The sequence below is a fragment of the Eubalaena glacialis genome, chromosome 14, assembly GCF_028564815.1.
Source record: "Eubalaena glacialis isolate mEubGla1 chromosome 14, mEubGla1.1.hap2.+ XY, whole genome shotgun sequence".
NCBI lineage: Eukaryota > Metazoa > Chordata > Mammalia > Artiodactyla > Balaenidae > Eubalaena > Eubalaena glacialis.
In genome coordinates this window covers 84,280,799-84,304,329 of record NC_083729.1, presented here as the reverse complement: position 1 = coordinate 84,304,329, position 23,531 = coordinate 84,280,799, and the positions used below count along the sequence as shown (strand labels likewise).

The following is a 23,531-nucleotide window of genomic DNA, read 5'->3' as shown; positions in this document are numbered from 1 at the left end:
CCATAAAGGCCCTGGGATATTCACTGTGCCATGGGAAGTGTCCGGAAGGTCTGCCTGCATCCTGCAGCCAGGGACAGGAAAGCCGGGGCGATCAGGGCCTCTCCTGGGGGGATGGGGGGCACTCACATTCTTGAAGCCCCTGTAGAGGGACTGCAGCTCCTTCTTGGTGAACTTGGTTTGTGCCTGCAGCTGGTCCAGCCCCTCCGGCTGGTGGCGCACCGTGGACAGCTCCAGCTCAATGTCGCTGCTGTCTGGAGGGGGACACAGACCCAGGAGGGTGGAACATGCGGCCCCGCCCCCATCTTGCTCCAGTGTGGGCACTGTAAGGGGCGGAAGTAAGGGGTGGAGGGACTCTCCTCGAGCGACTACCATGTACAGTCACCCAGGCTGTGCACTGCACAAATGTACAGGCTATAGAGGAACAGCACACTCAGGAGTTGTGCCTCCTGGTCTCTCTGCTGCCCTGCTCCTCACATAGAGTGGGCCCTGCCTGCTGGCCTCACCTTGAGCATGCCACCCTCTCAGCAGTGGGATGGGGATGAGAGTTGGGAGCAGGTCTTGTCCTGGAGAGACACTGAACAAGGGGAGGTGGGAGGGGAAAAAACAGAAGACAAGCACAGGGGACCTCGACCTTCAAGATCCAATTCCTGGACCACCTCCTCCACGCGCCTCTCCCGGCCCCGATTTCCCCCAGGAATTGGGAGGCCACTCCTCTTGGCTCATCCAGCCTAACATGCTGCTGTCCAGCTGCATTTGGTCTGGGGCTTTTATTCACATTTGAGTAGGAGGTCAGACTTCAAGGGTCTGTAGGGCAGGGACCAGATCTTTTCTTTAATAACCACGCATCAAAATATTAACTAACCATGGCTACCCTTTGCAGTGGAGGTAGATTTCAGGTGATCTTTAATTTTTTACTTATGGGTTTTGTTTTTTTTTTACATTTTCCTAATTTATTTTAGTACGGCACATATCAAGTTTATAATATAAAACAAAGCTATAAACAAAATGGCATTGAATACCTACCCCTTGCTGAGTAGCAGGCTCACATATTATAGAACTTCCCAGTGAAATGGGCAGCGCCATCCCCACTGCTCTGTCACCATCCAGTCTTCCCTCTTCCCCAAGGAACTGTGAGCCCATGGTTACCTGCACAGCTGTTTGCTTGCTCCCACCGCAGGGTGAGCCCTGCAACGCGGCCTCAGCAATCAAGGCTCTGTGATGGTAGGAGGTTGGGGGAATTTTCTTCTGTGAAGTAGGAAGCAACTTGACGGTAAGGATGGGGGGGGGAGGGGGAGGAGGTACTGGAAATTTAGAGAGAAGGAAGGAAGGAAATAGCTCTCTTGCAGAATGGGTGCATGGATGGACCAAGGCAACAGAGCCTGACTGCTGGGTAATTTGCAGAGAGCTCTTGAGAGGCAGTGCTCATGGTAGAGGCCCAGGCATGGAGCTGGCACGGAGCTGGCCCAGCACAGGGCTCAGCCGGATCAGGCTAGGTGTGTGAGGCTGTGCAGGCCCGGGGTGGGTCATCTGGGAGGCTGCCTCACAGGGCTCACCCTGCAGCGTGTTAGACTTTGACCACAGTGATATTAAATTAGAATCTAAAACAATAAGATATATTTAAAATCCCAAATATTTGGAAATTAAAAAACACACTTTTTTTTCTTTTTTTTTTGGCTGCACTGCGTGGCTTGTGGGTTCTTAATTCCACGACTGGGGATTGAACCCAGGCCCCAGGCAGTGAGAGCGCGGAGTCCTAACCACTGGACTGCCAGGGAATTCCCTAAACAACACACTTCTAATTAACCCATAGGTTAGAGAAGAAAAATCACAAAGAGAATTTTGAAATATTTTGAATTAAATGATAATGAAAACAACATACCATAATTTTCTGGATGCAGGTAAATCTGTGTTTAGAAGGAAATTTTTAGCTTTACATTCCTTTATTAGAAAAGAAGATAGGTGTAAAGCCAGTGATATAAGCTTCTAGAATCTAAAAATAAGAGCAAATTAAACTCAAAGTTATAAGAAAGGACATAATGAAAATAAGAGTAGAAATCAATGAAAAAGAAAACAGGCAAACATAGAGAAAAAGCAATAAAGTCATTTAGAAACTCAATAGGCAAGTCATAGACTGGAAAATATATCTGCAGTACGCATATCTGACAAAGACTCATTTCCAGAATATAGAAAGCACTCCTGCAAATCAACAGAAATAAAACTAATAACTCAGTTTTTAAAATAGGCAAAAGACTAGACCACTTCACAAAAGAAGAGATACAAATGGTCAATAAGCACAGGAAAAGATGCTTGACAGCATTCATTGTCAAAGAAATGCAGATATTCCAATGCAAAATACCCAAGGATATATCATTTCAAAAACACTGACAACACCAAATGTTGGTGAAGATGTAGAGCAACTGGAACTCTCATATAATATATTGTCGGTGGAAGTGTAAAATGGTGTAACCATTTTGGAGAACTGCTTGGCAGATTCTTTTAAAGTCAAACATACATCAACCTTATAACCTATTTACCTAGGACAGATGAAGACATACGTCCACAAACAGACCTGTACAAGAATATTTATAGTAGCTTTATTCATAACAGTCCCAAACTGGAAACTACTCAATCAACAGAAGAATGGAACTGTGGCACATTCACATAACAGAATAGTATACTCCATTTAAAAAAGGATGAACTACTGATATATACAACAACGTGGATGCATCTCAAAAATTATGCTCAGAGAAAAAGCAGAGATAAAAGAGTTCATACTTTATGATTCACTTATATGAAATTATAGGACAAGTAACAGTAACGCATGGTATTAGAAAGCAGTACAGCAGGTGGTGGTTAAAAGGGTGTATACAGTTGTCAAAATTTACTGAACTGAACATTTAACATCTGTGCATTGTATTGTATGTAAGTTATACCTCAATTAAAAAAACATACTGCTTAGACTTTTGCCTTTGGTCATGATGGGGTAGTGAGTGTTAGACTTACCTTCCCACCACAATCAACTTGAAAACTGGAAGAAATATGTGAGGCAAGTATTAGCAGGCTTTGGACTACAGCACGGGACTACAATCTTTGGGAGGAGGGAAACATATGAAGCGAGCTCCACATTCACCCTGGATATGGGCTGGGGACACGTTCTGTGACATGGGGAAATGCTGATGAGGCAGAGATCAGAGTTTGGGGCTCCTGAGACAGATGGACTTGCAGAGCAGCATGCTGGAGAGGAGGGAACTGCTCAGAGATGGGGCCCCAGAAGTCTGTGTGGGGTTTCCCTTGGGGCTTTGGCCAAGAGCTGGGCTACACATGTTCTGAATGAGACTCCGTAAGGCCCAGCTGTGAGCAGCTGTTGGGGGGTAGTAGGACAGAGACCTGAAAAGACATATCAGAGTTCATGCAATGATGAAAAAAGTTGGGAGTTCTGGTTCATCTAGAATGGAGATACTGCCCTATGAACTTCAGGCATTCAGCTGAAATCCCAGAAAGGCCATGCCTTGGGAGAAAGCACCATGCTCTAGAACTAAGAACAAAGTTAAAACAAACCTATTCTAACAAAGTCTAAAACAAAGTCTGTGCAGATGAAGGGATCTGCCAGGAATTTAAGTGCCTGTCAAACTAAAATTCAATGGCTTTTTATGAAGATAATATAGTCCAGATTCCCTACAATATACCACCCATAGTAGCCACCATATAATAAAAAATGAAAAGACACGAGAAGCAGGAAAATGTAACCCAATGATCAAGAGATAAAGCAGTCATCAGAATTAATAGGTTTTTAAATTATTAGAATTATTATTTAAGTTTAAAACAATTACTACCAATATGTTGAAAGTATTAAGGGAAAGAAAAGTGAACAGATGGGAATCTTAGCAGAGAAGTAAAAACTATAAAAAAAAAACAAAGAAAAGAACCAAATGGAACTTCTAAACCTGAAAAAAAACTCAACATCTAAAAAAAAAATTCACTTGATGAACTTAAGTTTAGACACTACAGAAAAATAGATCAGTGACCATAAAGACAGGTCAATAGGAATTATCCAAATTGAAAACAAAGAGAAAAAAATACTAATAAAACCATGCATAGAGTCTTAAGACAATATCAAGCAGCCTAATATGTATGTAATTAAAATACCAGAAATAGAGGAAAGAGAAAGTGGGACATAAAAAATATTTGAATAAATAATGGCCAAAATTTCCCCAAATTTGTTGAAAAATATCAATACACAGATTCCAAAAATTCAGTGAACCCAAAAAGGATAAATAAAGAGAAAACCACACATAGGAACATCATTATCAAGCTGATGGAAACCAAAGATAAGGAGGCAATCTTAAAAGTAGCCACTGGAGAAGGGGAGGTCCTACAGGAGAACAGCAATAAGAAAGATAGCTAACTTCTCATGTGAAATGATGGAGATCAAAAGACAATGGAACAACACTTGTAATTCTTTAAAGAAAAAAATCTATTAACCTACAATTCTATATTCAGTGATCTTTCAAAAAAGAAGGGTGAAATAAAGGCATTTTCAGATAAGTGAAGGCTAGAGAATTTGTTGCCAGCAGAACTGAACTACAAGAAATGCTAAAGGAAGAACTTCAGGATGAAGGGAAATGAGATCAAATGGAAATCAAGTTCTGCAGGAAAATAACTGGCAGCTAACAGAAATATTTTGAACTGGATGCATATGAAAAGATATATCAGAATTTGTGGGGTGCAGCTAAAACAGTACTTAGAGGTTAATTTAAAGCCATAAATGCCTATTTTAGAAGAGAGAACAGATTTTAAATAAATAATATAAGCTTCCACCTAAAGAAACTAGAAATAGAAGAGTAAAATAAACCCAAAGCAAGCAGAAGAAAGGAAGCAGGAAAAGCAAAAATCAATGAAATTGGACTTCCCTGGTGGCGCAGTGGTTAAGAATCCGCCTGCCGAGGCAGGCGACACGGGTTCGAGCCCTGGTCCGGGAAGATCCCACATGCCGCAGAACAACTAAGCCCGTGTGCCACAACTACTGAGCCTGCGCTCTAGAGCCCGCAAGCCACAACTACTGAGCCTGTGTGCCACAACTACTGAAGCCCGTGCGCCTAGAGCCCATGCTCCGCAACAAGGGAACCCACTGCTCGCCGCAACTAGAGAAAGCCCGCGTGCTGCAGCGAAGACCCAACGCAGCCAAAAATAAATAGATAAATAAATTTAAAGAAAAAAAATGTAACTATCCAAAAAGAAAAAAAGAATAAGTTCTGGGGATCTGATGTACAGCATGGGGACTACAGTTAGCAAAACTGTATTGTATACTTGAAAGTTGCTAGGGGAGCAGATCTTAAATGCTCTCACCACAATAACAACAAAAATGGTAATTATGTGAGGTGATGGATGTATCAACTAACTCTATTGGGGTGATCATTTCATAAACGTACACAATGCTACGTGTTAATTATATCTCAATACAGCTGGAAAAACAAACAAATAAACAAAAAGAAAATTATGTGCCCATTGCACTTTTGAACATAGATGCAAAATCTTAAACCAAATGTCAGGTCAGGTAACTGAATCCAACTGTATTTTTTTTTTTAAAGTACACCAGGATCAAGAAGGTTTTATTTGTAAGAGTATAAGGAGAGAAAATCATATGAAAATCCTAATACAGAAAAGGCATTTGATAAACATCCACATCTATTTATAATTAAATAAATAGAGAAAAACTCTTAGCAAGCTAAGAATCAAAGGGAACTTTATTAACTTGATGCAGCTTATATTTGCAAACCATATATTTATTTACAGACAATACTAGTTTTAACGGTAAAGGCTCAGACACATTTTCTTTAAGATTTGGGACAAGCCAAGGTTGGCCACAGTCACCACTGATTGATGTCCGGCCAATGCTCTAAGGAAATCTTGAAAAAGGCAAAAAAAAAAAAACACCCCCAAAAACAACAAAAAAAACCCCAAACAGTGTAAGAGTTGGGACGTATAAGATAAAACTAACACTATTTATAGATGGTATGGTCCCTACAGTGACAAAAAGAATCAATACACCTGAGAGTTGAGTAAAGTTGCCAGATGCAAGATTAATTTATGAAAATCAATAGCAATTTTCTACACCAGTAATAACCACCTAAAAAATATAATAAAAAAGATAACATTCATAATAGCAATAAAAATTAAAAGTATCTAAGTATTAACCAAAACTCGAAGGACTGCTATATAGAAAGATAATCTGAATGAGACATTCTATTTTAGATAGGACCATAATAACATTATAAAGATGTTATTTCTCCTATAATAAACTGTACATTCAACACCATCTCAATCAAAAATCCAGTTGGATTTTTTGAAGACCTTGATAAATTTTCTCTGAAATGTATAACGAGGAATTAAAAAATCCATAAAAATCTAGAAAGGAAGAGTAAAGAGGGAGTTTTCCCTATTAGATACTAACACATATTCGTAATCACTGTAATAAAAATTGTGAGGCTGGTACAAGAATGGACGACAACTCCATCCTGTGGGTGCTCATGCCGAAACCCTGGGCATAGACCTTCCTCCCAACACTCAATCCCCACGCAAACCCTGCCAGCGCTACCCTCAACCTGCACCTGCCTCTGAGCCCCTCTCCCACCTCCACTGCCCCCACCAGACTCCAGGGCTCCATCATCTCTCCTGGCTTCTCTCCCTGCTTCTACCCTGGATCCCATCGGTCTATTTTTGAAATAGCGCTGGAGGAAGCTGCTGAAGACATATCCTCAGGTACCCCTCCGTGCAACAACCTCCCGCACCAAAGTCCTTAAATGGCCAATAAATGTGCTCCCCCGCCCCCAGCTCTGACCTCATCTCCCAGGTCCCTCCCTTTGCTCCCCCGCCTTCAGCCATGCTGGCCCCTCTGGCCCCTCAAACCCACCAGGCACACTCCCTTGCTCTTCTCTCTGGCTCGAATGCTCTTCCCTTGGAACCCACATTTCCTTCAGGCCTCTGATCAATCATAACCTCAGGGGTGTCACACACACCCCACGTTCCTATCTATCCCTCGTCTCTGTTTTACTTTCTTCATTTGGCCATGACTCCCTGGCATATGCATATTTCTCTGTTTCCTGGTGCGATGGACAGAATTGTGTCCCTCTCTCCCCAACTCATATGTTTAAGCCCTAACCCCCAATGTGATGAGGTCTTTAGGAGGTAATTAAGGTTAAATGAGGTCATAAAGGTGGGGTCCTAATCCAATAGGTTATGGTGACCTTATAAGAAGAAGAGTGATTTCCCCTCCAACATGAGGGGGAGGAAAGGCCATGTGAGGACACAGCAAGAAGGTGGCCGTCTGCATGCCAAGAAGAGAGGCCTCACCAGAAGCCAACCCTGCTGGCACCTTGATCGGGGACTTCCGGTCTCCAGAATTGTGAGAAAATAAATTTCTGTTGTTTAAGGCCCCTGGTCCGTGCTATTCTATTATAGCAGCCCGAGCAGAACAAGACAACTGGCTCTCCTGCCTGCTCACTGCTGCACCCAGCCCTGGAACAGTACCTGTATGTGGGGCACGCTCTGTAGCACATGCTGGATGGGCGGATCCCCCACGGCTATGTTTGCTTGGGTGGGTTCGTGGATTATTGCCTTGGGTGTCAATTTTAATGTCTCTAGTCCAGGCTTACCTCCTGAAGCAACATGCCGTGTGGTTCACACCTGTTGGGCAGGGGGGTGGGTGGGGAATCAGAGAGAAAGGTGATACTCCAAGACTCAGGTGCAATGCCAGCACGGTCAAAGGGCACCCTGGGCAGAGGGTCCAAGGTGAGCCAAGGGATATATGGGCACAGGAGCCACGGAAGTGCCAGAGAGGAGGAAGGGCTTGTCTGATCTTCATTCCAGAATGGCCACTCTGGCCTCGGGTGTCAAATGAGGTGACACAGAGAAGAGAGACTGGCAGAAGGTGTCAAGAAGGAAGAAGCCACTGCCGCTGGCTACCAAGTGGACCAGGGCTGGGAGGGCAGAGCCCAGGATGACCTCATGTTTCTGACCTGGGAGACTAAGTGACTGCTGGTGCCTTCCACCAAGACGCAGGTGTTAATTACCCAGAACTGGAAGATAAGGCAGAAAGATCACCGAGGGCTTCTCAACGTCACACTAGAACATTTGCTTTAGGAAACTCTGCTTGACTTATTTTCTATCCATCAGAGCCCAGGTGCTGCGAAGCTAGATGTCAACCAGACTGATGGGTTGCAAATGACTTGTGTCCACTAGGGACGGAATGATTTCCATCCTTGGAAAATATGGCCCTTAAAGTTACTGGCTATTAATTTGCCCTTTGGGACATCAACCAGTTTTGATTCCTATGTAGCATCAGTTTCTGAAACAGCTTTGCTCTCCTGCTTGTTCCCTAAACAAGTGAGAGTCAAGTTTTTAACTTTGACACTTGCACTTGGGCCGGCAGAATACAAGAGGCAGAGGAAATCCCTCCTGTTTCTTGGCTTGGGAAATAGCTACCAGTTCTCTACGCCCACCCGACTCCCGGGCTCTGTGGACCCTTCCCCACCCTCCTTCCTGAGGAGCTGGCTGCCCCTTCCTCCAGAACCCCGATTCCACAGCATCCTGCCCAGCCCGCTGGCCTCACGCTGGGCTCTGTGGGGTCGTCTCACGAGCAGGGAGCCCGGTTCCTTCCTGACGCCCACAGCGTCAGGCCAGGTGCCAGGGACCCTACCTGCTCCCAGAGGCGCTGGAGGCCTCTCCTGGCTCTTGCACAGGAGAAATCCACAGGTTCCTCCCTCTTTGGTTAGTTTCAGTGGAGACGCAGCCAGATCTCTTAGGAGCTGCCCAAGACATCACACCCTCCTTCTGCAATCACAGGTGCACTGGCGATGAATGGACCTAAACAGCCACCGGCACGGCTTTCCTCAACACGCTGAGGAGCCTTGTTTGGCAAAACTGTGAAGTCAACCTGCCTCTATCATCTCCCTGCGCTCAGCCCTCCCCCCCCCCCAGGGGCCAGTCCGGGGCCATCCCCTCCCCATTAAGTAGTATTCATTGATAACCAGTGGGTCAGCAATACAGATTTCACCTCTCTATCAAACAAGCATTTTGTCAAAGGAGTGAAAGCATGAGGCTTGAAGAGAATTGTTTTAAGGCTAAACGTCTCAAGGTCGTACCACAGCCTGATAGGTTACAAACCGGGCTTTCTTCCCATTGCGTAAAAGTCTCAGTCCCTGTTCCCGTCCCCCACTCCACGCAGCCCCCTCTGCGCAGGACCCACCTGCAGGGGCTTGGGAAAGGTGGCTCCGAGTCTTTCATTCTCTGAGCTAAGGGCACCAGGTACTGGGTGAGGGGCGCTTTTCACCTGCCCGCATGCAGGAGCCTTCCCACAACCCTGGCTGCCCCGACACCTGTGCGAGGCTCCCCACTAGGCTGCTTCTCCTGCCAGCCAGCACCCAGCTTTGCTTCCCTTTGCAGCAAAACTCCAAGCTGCTGTCCACACTCGATGGCTCCAATCCCTCTTGAACCCAGCTGCTGGTCAGCGTGCCCTCGGTGGGCTGCGGCGCATTCCTGCAGCCTGCAGTGAATGGGCATATCCAGCCGAGGACTTGGCACACGTAGGAACCAGGGGTGGGGGCACTGGCACAGCCAACAGGCAGACCAGCCCCGGATCAGGGTGCCAGCGAGGCGGGGGCACCGGGCTTTGTTGTGATTGAATTTGAGAATTCACAAGGCATCCATGTGGTCATCAAGGGGAAAGCTCAGGGACTTCCTTACACCAAGGCTGGGTTACAACATGAAGCTTAACTTGATTTACCAACGGGAGGCTCTACAGTCCCTGCATTCTTGGGGCCTCTGAGTCCTCCATGTGGTCCCCTCACTCTCTGCTGGTCAAGTGACACCTAGATCTTGGGGTCCCACAGAGGAGCCCCAGGGACTGCCGTGGGGTAAGGGGAGGCCTGTGGGGCAAGACTCCCTTCTCAATCTGAGCAGCGCCCTTCCTATGTGTCGGGGGTACAGGCTTCTAAGCAAGGCTTCATTTGAGGTTCCATCAAGCTGCTTTGAAACCTTTGACTGTGTCTAGATGTGCAACCGTCGAGGCATTGACTTGCGGAGGTGGGGAGGGGGCCTTGCCTAAGTCCCCCAGCCCACAGCAACATCAGGCCTGGGCTCCAGCCCACCTCCCTGTCTTGCAGAAGCCACCCACACAGAGCCTGCCTCTCTCCTTCCCTTTCCCAGGCCCGGGGGCCCAGGAGCCCTGACCTTACAGAGCACACAGTGAAGGACACCCACCGTGAAGTGGGTGAAGTGCCTGTCAAGTGCACCCTCCTCTCCCGCTTACTTCTAGTGCACAAGTTAGTGATGTGTGACGTTGGGGGGAATCTGGGCTAGGACATTTTTGGTAAGAAATGACGAGAGCTAACACATACAGCACTCACTCCATGCCAGGCCCTGCTTTATGAGCTTTGCGCACATTCATGCAGCTCTACGAGGGAGACTTTTCCCACTTGGGATATGAACCCAGACAGCTGCCTCCACTTCGGACTCCTGACACCTGCACTGTAGGAGGCTGGGACACAGAGCTGTGTCCAAAGCCGCCTTAGCCGTGCAGAGTTAGAGATGCATGCAGGATGGGTGCGCCAGAGTTCGAAAAGGTACTAGCTCTGCCACTCCCTGAGCCTCAGTTTCCTCATCTGTAAAGTGGGCCTGCTGCTGAGGACAAAATTATGATGTGTATAAAGTGCCTAGCACAGACAGCGCTCACTAGATGCCGGCTACTGTCATTGTCATTAGCATCCCAGATCTGGAAACTCTGCCCAGGGGCTGCAGGAGTCTTAAGGGACTTGCAATTTACCAAAAGTGGTGGACCCCGCCAAGGAGAAGGGAATCCAGGATGGTCAGAACATCACCACGCCCTCAGCAAAGGTAGCAGAGGGTGTTGGGGGGAAGAAGAGCAGGAGAAGAAGTAGCAGTAACAGCAGACCCGTGGGCCTGCTCCAAGCCAAGAGTCAGCTGTGGACCCACCAGGCTCCCAGGTCACCTTTGCAAGGCCGGGCCACCATGGGCAGCTGCGCAGAGGGCAGCTGCAGAGGGCTGGGGCCGCCACTCAGAGGGAGCAACAGGGTGGTGGGCCAGGCTGTGCGTATCTCTCCCGTGGGCACTACTCTCTCTTGCTCTGTTCTCTATACCTACCTGTACTCAGGCCCTCACAATCCAGCCTCCTTGCCGCCACCCCAGCCAGCGGGACCCTTCCCTCAGAGGGCATCTCCCAGGGCTGCCCTAAAGGGAGGGTCAAGATCCTGCATTGCTTGCGTTCCTGGCAGCGTCACACTACCTGGCATACAATGGGTGCCCAACAAGTGTGGCTGAAAATGGCATATGGTTTACACAGACTCAATACCTGCTGTTTGCCAGGCAGTGCTGGGCACACTCTGGGGCCACAAGTGTATGGACACAAGTCCGTGCCGCCCTTGGAGAGCTCACATTTGGTGGGGACAGGGACATAGAAAATTTCAGGACAGTGTCATCTAATACAACCTGAGGGGCAGGGATCCAGAAGGGTCAGGGAAAGTTCCCAGGGGAGATGGTGCCTCTAATCCAACCGCCCACTTACAGACAAGGAAGCAGAGCTCAGATAGGAAAAGTGATTTTCCCAAGTTAATGACAGCAGGTCAGGGACCACATCAGAGCTGAAAGGCAGTTCTCCTAGCCCCAGGTCAGAATTCCTTCTAGAGCAAGGATGCTCATCCTCACCACTGACACTGGGCCTGACCATTCTTTATGGTGAGGGCTGCCTGTGTCTTGCAGGATGTTTAGCAGCATCCCTGGCCTCTGCCCACTAGATGCCAGTGGTACCCTCCCTATCAATTGTGACATCCAAAACGGCTCCAGACATTACCAAACGTCCACTGAGGAGCAACACTGCCCTCGGTCAAGAGCTACTAGTCTAGAACTTGGGAAATCTGAACTGAGATAAGAGAGGCAGCAGCCAAAGTCAAGCCCTGGGCCACAGATGTGGACGAAAAAGTCTGGTGTCAGGGCTGGGCCAGCCTTGCAAATAAGCACCAGGCTTACCAGCCCAGGCTCACTTTTTACCAGTGTGCCCGCACTTCTGAGATCCCTTAGATTTGAGTCTCGCTTGTAACTTTTTCAAAGTGCTTCAGCTCACCACACCCCTGTGAGGTGTATAAGAGAAAATATTCTGTTATTATCCTCATTCTACAGATGAGGAAATTGAGGTTCCTGAAGCTTAGATGCACCAAAGTCACCCAGTGAGCTAGTGGCCAACCCAGGCTGGAACTCCCCCCGATGGAGCCACCCCAAGACAGAGACTGACAGGGCGGAGAGGGGAAGGTCTTTCAACTTCTGCGTCTACTTCTGGAAGCCTTCGTCCCTAGAACTCAAATCCATTAGTTCCTAACAATCCCCAGGGACACCATAACTCTGGTCTCTTACAGATGAGAACTACGGAGGCTCAGAGAGGACAAGAGCACATCCAACTGCACACGAGAAGGCCTGGAGGGGAGCTGGGCACTAGCCCTCTTCCCTCAGTGCCAGCTCACCTCCAGGCTGGGGCCGAAGGGTCTGGGCTCCTCACGGTCCATGACAGTCCCTTAGACACTGCCTGACCAATGGGTCCTTCCAGGCACTTAGCGGGCACCACTCCCCATCAACATGGAACATCTGGTACTTATAACTCCCTCCCTCTGACGCAGGCAGGGGAGGCCTGTCTGAGTGAGAGAATGTTTTCATCTGTGAATCAGTTCTGCTATTAAGAGTGACCATTCTATCGCTAATTATTGGTGATAGCAATGGTTCACAACGTTTGTGCATTTATTACACACCAAGAACAATCCTGGGGGCCATTAAAGCCGTACTGACTAAAGTCTGCCGCAGCCCCATGGGTCAGGAATTATTGGCCCCACTTTACAGATAGTCAAGCTGAGGCTCAGACAAGTCAAGGAGCTTTACGGCCAGTATGTGTGGGTGACAGGATCCCAACTCAGACCTGGTTGACTCTGAGGCTCTGTGCTTCTCCCACCGCATCGAGACCCCAGAACTCCAAGGGGCACAAATGGGCAAATATACCAGAAAAGACAAACTCATTACAGCCTGAAGTGGGTTTTTTTAGCAAGTTGAATAAACCATCCGTAGTCTTGCGCATCCGATCCACCCTGTAAAGAAATCCCTCTTAGAAATCACAAAGGTGAACTTCAGGCTGCCAGACCTGTGAGCATGTTGGGCTCAGTTAAGAAGGGTTTGTACTACTAAGCAGAGTGAGCCTGGCTGCTGCTCCCGGCCTCTGGTGCTCCCAGCAGGGCCCAGGAAACGGGGAAAGAGCAATGTAGTGGCCTTGGTTTCCCCAGTACCAACCACCCCACTGCAGTCTCCAGATGGGGAAAGGATAGGGGATAGTGGGCAGGCTAGTGCCCCCAGGAAGCATGGGTCCTCAGGGCACAGCAGTGTGGGATGCCCACCTCCCCCTACCTGTATTGCCTATGGAGTCGCCTGTCATAGATTCCTCCTGCCAGGGTCAGTATCCATCCAGCCAAGTGCAGGCCCAGTTTGGGCAATTTTCTTCCCCAACTAAAATGTAAAGTTCAAGGTGGCACTTCTCAGAACCACCTTGAGCAAGTCCCTTCTCTCTGGGCCTCCTGAGCTCACCTAGAAAAGGTGTGATGCCGCCCAGCGGCTTCTGAAGGGCACATGGCCGTGGACTTCAGGAAAAGAGCCCGCCCTGGGCTCTGAATGGAGCCGGGCCTTGCTTCCTGGCCCTGGGCCCCTTCCTGCCCTCAGCAGCCGTTTGCAGGGGGTTGGGGCGCATCCCTAGGCCAGAGAGAGGGGCTGCGGGGCAGTCCAGCGGCAAGGACAGGTTCCTCCTCCTCCCCTCTCTGGGCCTCTGGGTCTCAGTCCCAGGAGCTGGAGCCTGGCAAGGTCAGCAGAGTGCTGAGGCAAGCAGGACGCCCATCCTCCTCTGAGAGGACAGCAGGGGCACACAGGTGACAGGAACAGGACCGGCTGCCCCTTCCCCACAGTCCAGAGGTTCAGGGCGCAGAGGATAAGTTACAGCCCTGGTGGATCAAGGTCCCCTTCACAATGGGTGTGTCCTGGAGGGGCTCCTTCTAACCTGCCCAGAAGTGGGAGGGAGGTACCTAGGGTTGGGAAGCAACTCTAAGGGTCCCTGTCAGGGGTCCCAGGGAGGCCATCAGTGTCTGATTTAAGAGTAGGTCTGTCTCCTCAGTTAATATTTTATTGGGACGGAAACGTGGCGCCTGAGGGTTTGGTTACCTATCCCTGAGCCTTTCCTGGGGAACGGGACTGTGGGCTAAGAGTCGAAGGAACGGCCCATCACTCAGCAGAGGTTTTATGTTACTCGCTGCTGCAGCCTGACGCCCTGGGCTGAGGGTCCTTCCCGTTATCTTCACCCTGTGCCACCCCCCACCACCGGGAGGCCAAGCCGGCGGTGCTCACTGCGGGCGGCTAAGACCGGCGGGCCTAGGACAGCCAGGGGTGCCCTCTCAAGGTGTCACCCGGCATCTCACTCACACCCACCCCAAGCGCCGCGGCTCCATCCCCTCTGGGACTCTTCGGAGCCCAAGCCCTCTCTGCCCCCTTAGTCCCAGGCCAGCCCTCCGGAGCCGGGAGGGGGCGGCGGCCGAGGCGGGCAGGGCCGCGGAGCGCAGCGTCCCTGAGGGCCGCTCCTCGCCGGACCCGGGAACCCGCACCCCGGAGCGCAAGTGCTGCTCCCTCCCCTCTGACCGCTGGCCCCCGGCGCAGGGTAGCGGAGGGGCGGGTGGCCGTGCGTTACCTTCCATGGACATGGGCTCCAGGATGCCGAACTGCTTGAGGACGGCGATGAACAGCAGTACCACCACGGCCATGGCGCACAGCTCCATGCCCTGGATGCCCATGGCGGCCCGGGCTGCCTGGGGCCGGGGCGTGCCCCTCGCCCGCGCGCTGCCTCTGGAGGCACCGGGGCCGGTGCAGCCTGCCCGGCCTCTAGGGGAGACCGCGGCTCACATGCTCCCGGCAGGCGGGGCTGCGGGTGTCGGCGGGGCCGGGGCCCCGCGGAGGGCGGCGGCGGCGAGCTGGGACCGGCCAGTAGGTTGGACCCCGCGCGGCGGCCGAGCAGAGCGCAACTTTCCGAGTCAGCCGGCAAACTTCGAGGCGCGGCGGCGGCGGCGCGGAGCGCAGCTTGGGCGGCCGGCGCGGGCCAGAGGTGCCTCCATGCCCGGCGAGGGCGCCGCGCCTCTTTCGCCCCCTCTCCAGCCCCACGGGCTCCGGGGCGCGGGGGCGCGGCGGCTGCGGGTGTCCCGTGCGTTCCCGGGCGCTCCCGGCCGCCCCAGCCTCCATCGCGGCTCCCCGCGCGCTCATTGGCCTAGGCGCGGCGACCACCGGGGGAGGAGTCCCCTGCGGCCCCCCCGCCCCAGCCCGGGAAGGGGCGGAGGGAGGCGGAGGGAGGCGGAGGGAGGCGGAGGGAGGTGGCCCCGCCCCGCACGGGCCAGCCCTGAGACGGAGTCTGGCTCCGAGCCACCGCTACCCCGGCAGCCTCCGGGAGGCCGCGCGGTCGGCGGTTTCACCGAACCGCCCGTGCAGGGTGGGGCCGAGTGGCTGGGGAGGGGGCCGGGGCCGGAGAGGAAGGGAGCCGCAGCGCCGCTCCCCGTGGGGAGTCGGGGCTCCCCTCTCTTGGCGGAGGAGCACTGAGCCTGGCCACCGCCAATCTCCGCCCGGCGGGCCAGCGCAGAGCTGGCCTTCGGAGGATCCGGGAAGCCCTCTCGACCCAGGGTATTTCCTACAACCATCAGCCCACGGCCGGAGATTGAACTTGGCCCGGGTCTGGCCCCAGCTGAAAATGGAAAAGTTGGTATCCAAAGTTCTCCAGTTCTGGAAACCCGCATGCGCTCGAGGCTTTAGGAGGGAGTTGGGCTTTGGCATTAGAGTCTATGGAGCTGAGTTCAAATTCTGACTTTGCTGCGTGACCTTGGTCGAGTCACGGACTTGCCGCCTCCTCCTCCTCCTCCTCCCCAAAGAGGGGCTGGTGCCTGCCTTTCCGGCTGTGGGAAAGAGCTGAGCGGATGCCAAGTGCTACGTGCGGGCAGTGCAAGGGAGTGCTAAATCGTTTGTGGATCGCTTTCTTCCTGCCCGGGTACACTGGGTAGGAAAGGAAAGCCGCGGAAAGGAAGGAGAAAGGAAAGGGAGAGGAGGGGGCGTGGCAGGGCGGAGCCCGGAATCCTCCAAGCCCCCAAACTCCGGGACTTGAGGGCCGGAGCCGTGACTCTCCGCTGCCCTCCAGCGGGCGCTCCGCACCGCGGTGTCCTCACCAGCCCAAGACTCCGAGCGCTTGGAAGCGTGCGCTGCTGTGAACACTAAGTTCTCCTTTTCTCTGTTGTCTTAGTGGAGGGGGAAATCCAGCCCCGTACCACGCTTGTGAGCGTTAACCCTGTTTGGACCTGAGGCCTGAACAATAGCAGCTTCCATTTATGGAGCCTCTGCTACCCACTCTGTCATTCATTCAACAAATACTGAGCGTGTACTGCGTCCCAGGCGCAGGGGACAGTTCCCAGGGCAGGGCAGGGCAGGGCGGGGCGGAGCGGGGCGGGAAACCGCCGCGTGGGCCGCTGAGGGCCCCGCAGGAGCTGCAAGCGAGCCAAGCCTTTAGCTTTACTTGTAATCCTTAAGGGCTCCCCCAGTGGGCACTCCTCTTCCCCCATTTTACAGGTGAGAAAACCGAGACCCAGAGGGTGGATTATGGAAGGGGATACAGGTGCAGCCCAGGCCTGCTGGATCCCAGAGCAGATGCTGTCCCAGGAAACCGCACTGCTCCTGGTGGAAGCTGAAGCAGAGAGAGGCTGTGACGTCTCTTTCCGCCTGTGCAGTTCAACCTCACTATTTAACACACCTGGTTAAAAGACTGAGTTATTGGAGATATTTTTAAAGAACTGTAAATGCACAGCTTTCAATTCCATTTAAGTGGGCATGTGGTGAGTCTCCATTGACCAAAGGCAAGAGGTCTAAGTAGAGATGCTAACGATTGCAGGAGAATGTGGTTCTGTTAGAGGCCATGAGTTGCTTGTGTGTAAAAGTCTAGAAAGGTTAAAAAGCCTCCTGCCATCTAATTTACACACTTAAGTGCTGAGCAAAATCCAGCCTGTGTCACAGCTAGTTCCCACCAATCCTCGCTCAATAGCCTGGTTAAGAGCCCAGCGATACGAAACCTCCCTAAGCCTGTTCCTCATCCGTAAAATGGGGGTGATAATCCAACCTCTCCAGGGGCTTGTAAAAGATTGAATAAGACAAGGACTGGCATGTGTCGCTGGCTCCGATGGCCCCTGTTCTTGGAGCAGGATGTGTACGGGGTCCCAGACCTAAGATAGATAGGGGGGCAGAGAAGAGAGCAAGCAAAGGAAGCCATCTCGGGGGGGGGGGGCGGGTCCTCCTGAGCTGCCCCAGCCCTGCTCCCTGCCTCAGTTTCCCCTGGTGCTCCCGAGCATCTCCCCTGTGAAGGCTTCAGTGACTGCCCATAAACACTGAGCTAGAAACGAGACATCGATCTCTGGCTCTGCGGTGTAAAATATTAACGACGCCTAAGTGGATACCAGGGCTGAGAGCAGAATGTCCGCTCGGCATTAGCAGCCCGGGCCAGGGGCCTAATGGATGGGAAGCTGATTCCCCTGCTCGTTCACTAGCCCGGGGCCTGCCAGCTCTGGGGCCAACCTAGGTCCACGGAGGCTGTGCTGGCAGCCCTGTCACACCTCCTCTTGCCCAGGACCTGGAGAGGTGAACTGGCAGACAATCCCCCAAGTCCCATACATCCTCCCCACAACCCATGAAGTGCCAGGCCAGGCCTCTCCCAGCTGCCTCTAGCTCCCCCCAGGGGGGCATTTGCCCTGGCATGCACTCATCCCTCCCCCACCCGCCAAAGGCAAGCTGGGTGTCGGCAGTGCCCCCTGCCAGCTCCCTGCCTTGGGGGAGGGGCAGGCTCAGGGGAGGGGCACAGACAGAGAAATCTCTGCAGGGCAGGGGGCTGAGGGCTGCCACAGATGTAGAGAAATAAGAGGGAGCCACTGGCTCTTCCTCAGATGACGAGGGAAGCCTGGAGGGCCCTGAGCCCTCGCTGGAGAACTCAAGAGGTGGAAGAGGTCCCCGAGGCACTGGTGTCCTGATCTAACTTAGAACGTTTCAGAGACCCAGCTGCTTTGGAGCTGGGTGGGGTGCCCTCTAAACCTAGGCTTGCACCCCGACGCCTGAGGTTATGGTTTTCCTTTGGCCTGGAATTTTTGGGGGTTTTTTTTGGCCTGGAATATTTTTGAGGCCACTCCAGTTCTGCCTCCAGGAAACCAGCCCGGATCACACCACCAACCACCTGCATTAACCCTCTCTCCTCTGAACCCCCAAGGCCTCTGCTGCGTGGGCCACACCTCCTGCGCTGTGTGTCTCAGCTGTCAGCCCAGACATCTTCCATGTCATCCGCGCTGCCCCACCGCTCTTGTGGGCAGGGACCCTGTCAGTTTAGCCAACATTCATTGGATGCCGCCTGCCTGCTGTTCCTGATCACCTAGCTGCCCAAGGATTTCAAGAGGTCTTTTGACTCTTAAGGGAGGAATGGGGACGGACACATGCTGTTTAGAGGGACACGTTGCCTGCAAACAGCCCAGCAAGTTAGTTGTTCCTGTCCCAACTCTCTGGAGGGCAGGCGTCCCTTGGTTCTAGTGCATTCTACTGGGCAGAGCAGGCGTTATGCAATTTATTCATCCTTCTCATATTTCATAACAACCAGACGAGAATGCCCAGGAGTAGAATTCCACAGGCCAAAGAAATGCCTCTAGGACTCCTCCCCGTGATGTCCCAGGGCTCCTCAAATGCAGCTCAGCCAAAGCCGAACACTCAGTCTTGCCCCACACCAGCCCCTCCTCAAGCTCCCCGTCTCGACCGCTCAGGCCAAAACCCTGGCTCTTAGACTGGGCTCTGCCTGTCCCCACTTCTGCCCAGTCTGTCACCTAGCTCTGGCACCGTGCCTCTTTCTCATCCATCTCTGCTCCTGGTGGCAACCAGCCCAGCCACACCATCGTCCCTCTCTCCTGTACTCGCGACATCACCCGCTGCCCCAATGCCTCTCCCCACCTCCACTCTGTCCTCCTATCTCTTCTCCATTCGGCAGCCAGAATGGTCATCTCAAGGTGAATGTCAGGTCCTCTCCTTCCCTGGCTTGGTAATCTCCAGTGGCTCTCTGACTCAACACTGGTTGTGTTTGCCTGCTTGGTATCCCTCCCCCTGATTTGGTAACAGCACCCTGATTTCCTTTGTTGAACCCCCTGCCCTTGCCAGCCTCAGGCCAGTGATTTCAGAGGTTTGGGGATATTACTGGTCAATCAGCATCAATTCCTCTTTTCCTACTCCACAACACCCCTCTGCTGCCACGTGACTGACTCAGGGATGGGCACCAGATGGGCGCCAGGATGATGAGAGACCTCATGGGACTGGCCCTGGACAAGCAGGAGAGAAGCACTCTCTCTTACTATGGCAGCTAAGTGGCCACCCGCCACCATGTGAGGACAGCGAGCCTGAGAATGTAGTCACCTCATAAGAAAGCAGAGCAAAATGTAGAGAGAAAGAAACTGAGTCCGGTACACAATACTGTGTGCCTGGATCCAGCTGTGCCTGATGGCACATTCAAACCTATATCTTTCCGTTAGAGGAGCCAATAAATCCTCCTATTGTTGCTTAAGCCAGTGTGAGTTGGGTTGCTGTCCCTTGCAACCAAGATGGTCCTGATGAATGCATTTTCCACTACTCACAGAACAAAGACCAAAATCCATAACAAGCCCCATAAGAGCAGCTGACATCTTCTGAGCACTTACTGTGTACCAGGCACTTCAACACAGCTCATGTCCCTCATTCCTCACAGACCCCGATAAGGCAGGGGCTTGGCAAGAGGAAGACACTGAAGCACAGAGCGGTTAATGCTTTGTTGAAGGGCACACAGCTGATAAACCACAGCGTTAGGATTTGAACCCAAGCAGTCACGCTCCAGAGCCTGTGATTTTAATTCAACGCCACCCCGTCTCTGTAGACCCATGTGGTCAGGCTCCTCCTCCTCTCCTTTGCTCATGTGACCCCAGCCACACTTGCAGGTACCAGGACTCTCCCATCCCCAGGTCTCTGTGCAGGCTCTTCCCTGAGCTGTAGTACCCTTCCTCCTCCTCCCCTACACACATCCTACTCATCCTTTGGTTCTCAGCTTAATGTCATGTCTGCAGAGGTGACTTCCCTGCCCTCCTCCCCTTTATTAGTCTCTACATGGCCCCCATCCCATTCCCTTTTTGCAGTTATCACAGTGTGAACTTAGATATTTATTTGTGTGTTCATTTATTTGTTTATGCTCTCCCACTAGATTGTAACATTCCTGAAGATACAGGTATTACCTGCCTCGTATGAGTATTTGCAAAATGTCAGATGATGCCTTTTCTCCAATTATTACAGCAGAGGGTGTCCTGTGTCACTAGCAAGAGCATTAGACTGGGAGTCCAGGAGAACCAGGGCCAAGTCCTTAGTTCCAACCCTAGCCTGTTAACAGACTTGGCCAAGGCATACCACCTCTCTGAGCCTTCCTTTCCTTCTTGAAAAATGGGGTAACTTGCTGACATTTACCTGCCTATCACACTATGAGCTATGAGCATCTGATAAGCTGATGGATGTGAAAGAATCCAAAAACACACACGAGGGACCTTGTTCCTGAAGGAGCCTGCTTCCTCGGAGCCAGGACCAGTTCTCTTCGCCTTGTAGCATCACCCAAGTGCTGCAATCAAACAGACCCGTGGGGCCGCACAGAACCCATCCACATAATCTCTGTTCCAGCCCAGCTTCAGAAGAAATGTGAGAGATGTATGGCCACAGGTAACAGAAGACCTCCATTCATTAGCTTAAACTATAAGGAACTATATCATGTCACACACAGGAAGTCCAGTAGGAGGCTGGCTCCAGGGGCAGTTAGCTCAGATCCAGTAGTATATTTAAGGATCTGGAATCTTGTATCTACCTACACTGCCAGCCACAGAGCATCTACCTTATCCACAGCGTACTGACCTCATGATCACAAGATGAATGCCTAGTTCCAGACATCACGCCCTGACATGACAACGTCCTGGGAAAGAAGGGACCATCTCTTCCTATGTCTCTTTCTTATAGCAAGGAAAACTTTTCCATTAAGCTTCTCATGAACAATCCCTCATGTTTCATTGGCTGGAATTGTTTCACATGCCATCCCTAAATCAGTTGCTGGCAAGAGGAGTGAGACCACCACTGTAGCAGAGACTGCTAGCCCTCCATCAAAACTCATTCTCGGGGCTTCCTTGGTGGTGCAGTGGTTGAGAATCTGCCTGCCAATGCAGGGGACACGGGTTCAGGCCCTGGTCTGGGAGGATCCCACATGCCGCGGAGCAACTAGGCCCGTGAGCCAAAACTACTGAGCCTGCGCGTCTGGAGCCTGTGCTCTGCAACAAGAGAGGCCGCGATAGTGAGAGGCCCGCGCACCGCGATGAAGAGTGGCCCCCGCTTGCCACAACTAGAGAAAGCCCTCGCACAGAAACGAAGACCCAACACAGCCAAAAATAATTAATTAATTAATTAATTAAAAACTTAAAAAAAAAAAAACTCATTCTCTTCTCTTCTACAGTAAAAAAAAAATGTCTTAACCAGGGATACGGCTGCCTGATAGTGACAGCATTTCTCACACTCCTTTGCAATTAGGGGTGGCCATGTGACTAAGTTCTTGCCAGTGGAAGTGATGGGCTGCTTTGGGCACACTGTCACTTAAGACAGTGAGTAAGTCTCCTACTCATGCTCCCAGACATGTTGATGACCAGACTCAGCCATGTAGATCATGACAAACTTGGGAGGGGGCTGGGGGGGATGGCACCACAAGATGGAAGGGCTCTGGCTCCCTGAATGACCACATGGAGCACAGCCTCCCACCAATCTGGACCATTCACCATGAGCTGTTAAGGGAGAAAGAAATAAACTTTTAAAAAGATCAAGTGAAAGTTGGCTGTTTTGAAAGTAGAAGTGGAAGGGAAGATGGAAATACCAGATATTGAAGGCTTCACAGTGCTGGAAAAGGAAAGTGCTTTTGGACCAAACAGAAGAGAAAAGTGCAAAAAAGCATCTTTCAAGGGTCCTTTAAGATTTACCAGCCGGGACTTCCCTGGTGACACAGTGGTTAAGAATCCGCCTGCCAATGCAGGTGACGTGGGTTCGAGCCCTGGTCCGGGACGATCCCACATGCCGTGGAGCAACGAAGCCCGTGCACCACAACTACTGAGCTTGCGCTCTAGAGCCCGCGAGCCACAACTACTGAGCCCGCGTGCCACAACTACTGAAGCCCGCGTGCCTAGAGCCTGTGCTCTGCAACAAAGAGAAGCCACCACAATGAGAAGCCCGCACACCGCAACGAAGACCCAATGCAGCCAAAAATAAATAATTAAATAAATAAATAAATAAATTTATAATTAAAAAAATAAAGATTCACCAGCCGAACATTTAGCCAAACAAAGGTGAGAGGAAGTGATGGGTAGGACAAGGAAGCCAAGAAATAGAGCAGCTATTAGAGCTATATTCGGAAAAGAACTTTGGCAATGGTTACTGACCAAGGAACCAACTGGAAGCAAATGGATCAGAAACTGACCAAGTCTTTGAGGGAATTATATTGTGGTCAGAAGCCTAGTCCCCAAAAGCCTGTGACTAATTAAGACTTAACAATAACTCTTGGGCCTCCCAACTTGCACTAGCAGAAAACTTGGGCAGCTCTATGGCCCCAAAGGAGGGCACACCTCCCAACACCTACTTCCAATGTGGCCAAATGAACACAAATGGGAAATGGAGGGGGAAGGTCCTCCTGGAGCGTAAGGCTGGGACCTTGGAGGAGGGGACATGGTGGGTGGTCTCAGAGAGCAGAACTGGGCCGACTGAGCTTTCTCATTTCACTGCCAGGGCAGGTAGCCCAGGAATCCTCACTATACAAATCCTCACTATATGTGTTTCCTGAATTCAGAGAGTGAGAGTTATTTTTAGTGAGTTTCTTAGGGAACCATTGACTGAAACCGCCCACCCTGGCAAGTCATGATAATGACAGCTTGCATGAGGTATCTCACAACAGGAGGTCCCAATAAGGAACAAGGAACTAACAAGCTACCGCCAGCTGGAAGAATTCGGGAGGGGCCAAAAGGAGGAAGGAGACGTCAGCCCATAATATGTCCTGTCAACCTCCCAGAAACCTTCGAGCTGGAATCCATCTTGGCTGAGAGATGTACGCACCACCAGGAAGGACCCTGAGTCAGACCAAATATGGGCACAAGCAAGATGATTGGCCAGAGACAACCTAGAAACTAACCCCATTACCATAAAACCTGAGACTGCGAGCCACGTGCAGAGCAGTTCTCCTGGGTTCCCTTACCCCACTGCTCTCTGCCCAGGCGCCCCTTTCCAATAAAGTCTTTTGCTTTGTCAGCACGTGTGTCTCCTCAGACAATTCATTTCCAAGTGTTAGATAAGAGCCCACTCTCGGGCCCTGG

At 51.3% G+C, this 23,531-nt stretch overlaps 1 protein-coding gene across 2 annotated transcripts in view; it reads right to left on the bottom strand.

Moving 5' to 3' along the window:
* The window catches only part of KCNIP3 (potassium voltage-gated channel interacting protein 3), an 87,948-nt gene that overhangs the window by 10,168 nt on the left and 54,249 nt on the right, over positions 1-23,531 (bottom strand). Inside the window, exons 1-2 of one of the 2 annotated variants that reach the window (XM_061168676.1) lie at positions 14,774-15,093; positions 127-251 (exon numbers count right to left, since the gene is read on the bottom strand). In XM_061168676.1, the coding sequence (XP_061024659.1) occupies positions 127-251; positions 14,774-14,876 (228 nt within the window). In that variant the 5' untranslated portion in view covers positions 14,877-15,093. Of the gene's footprint in view, positions 1-126; positions 252-14,773; positions 15,094-23,531 lie in introns of those variants that run through there. The other variant, XM_061168675.1, reaches the window with a different exon arrangement.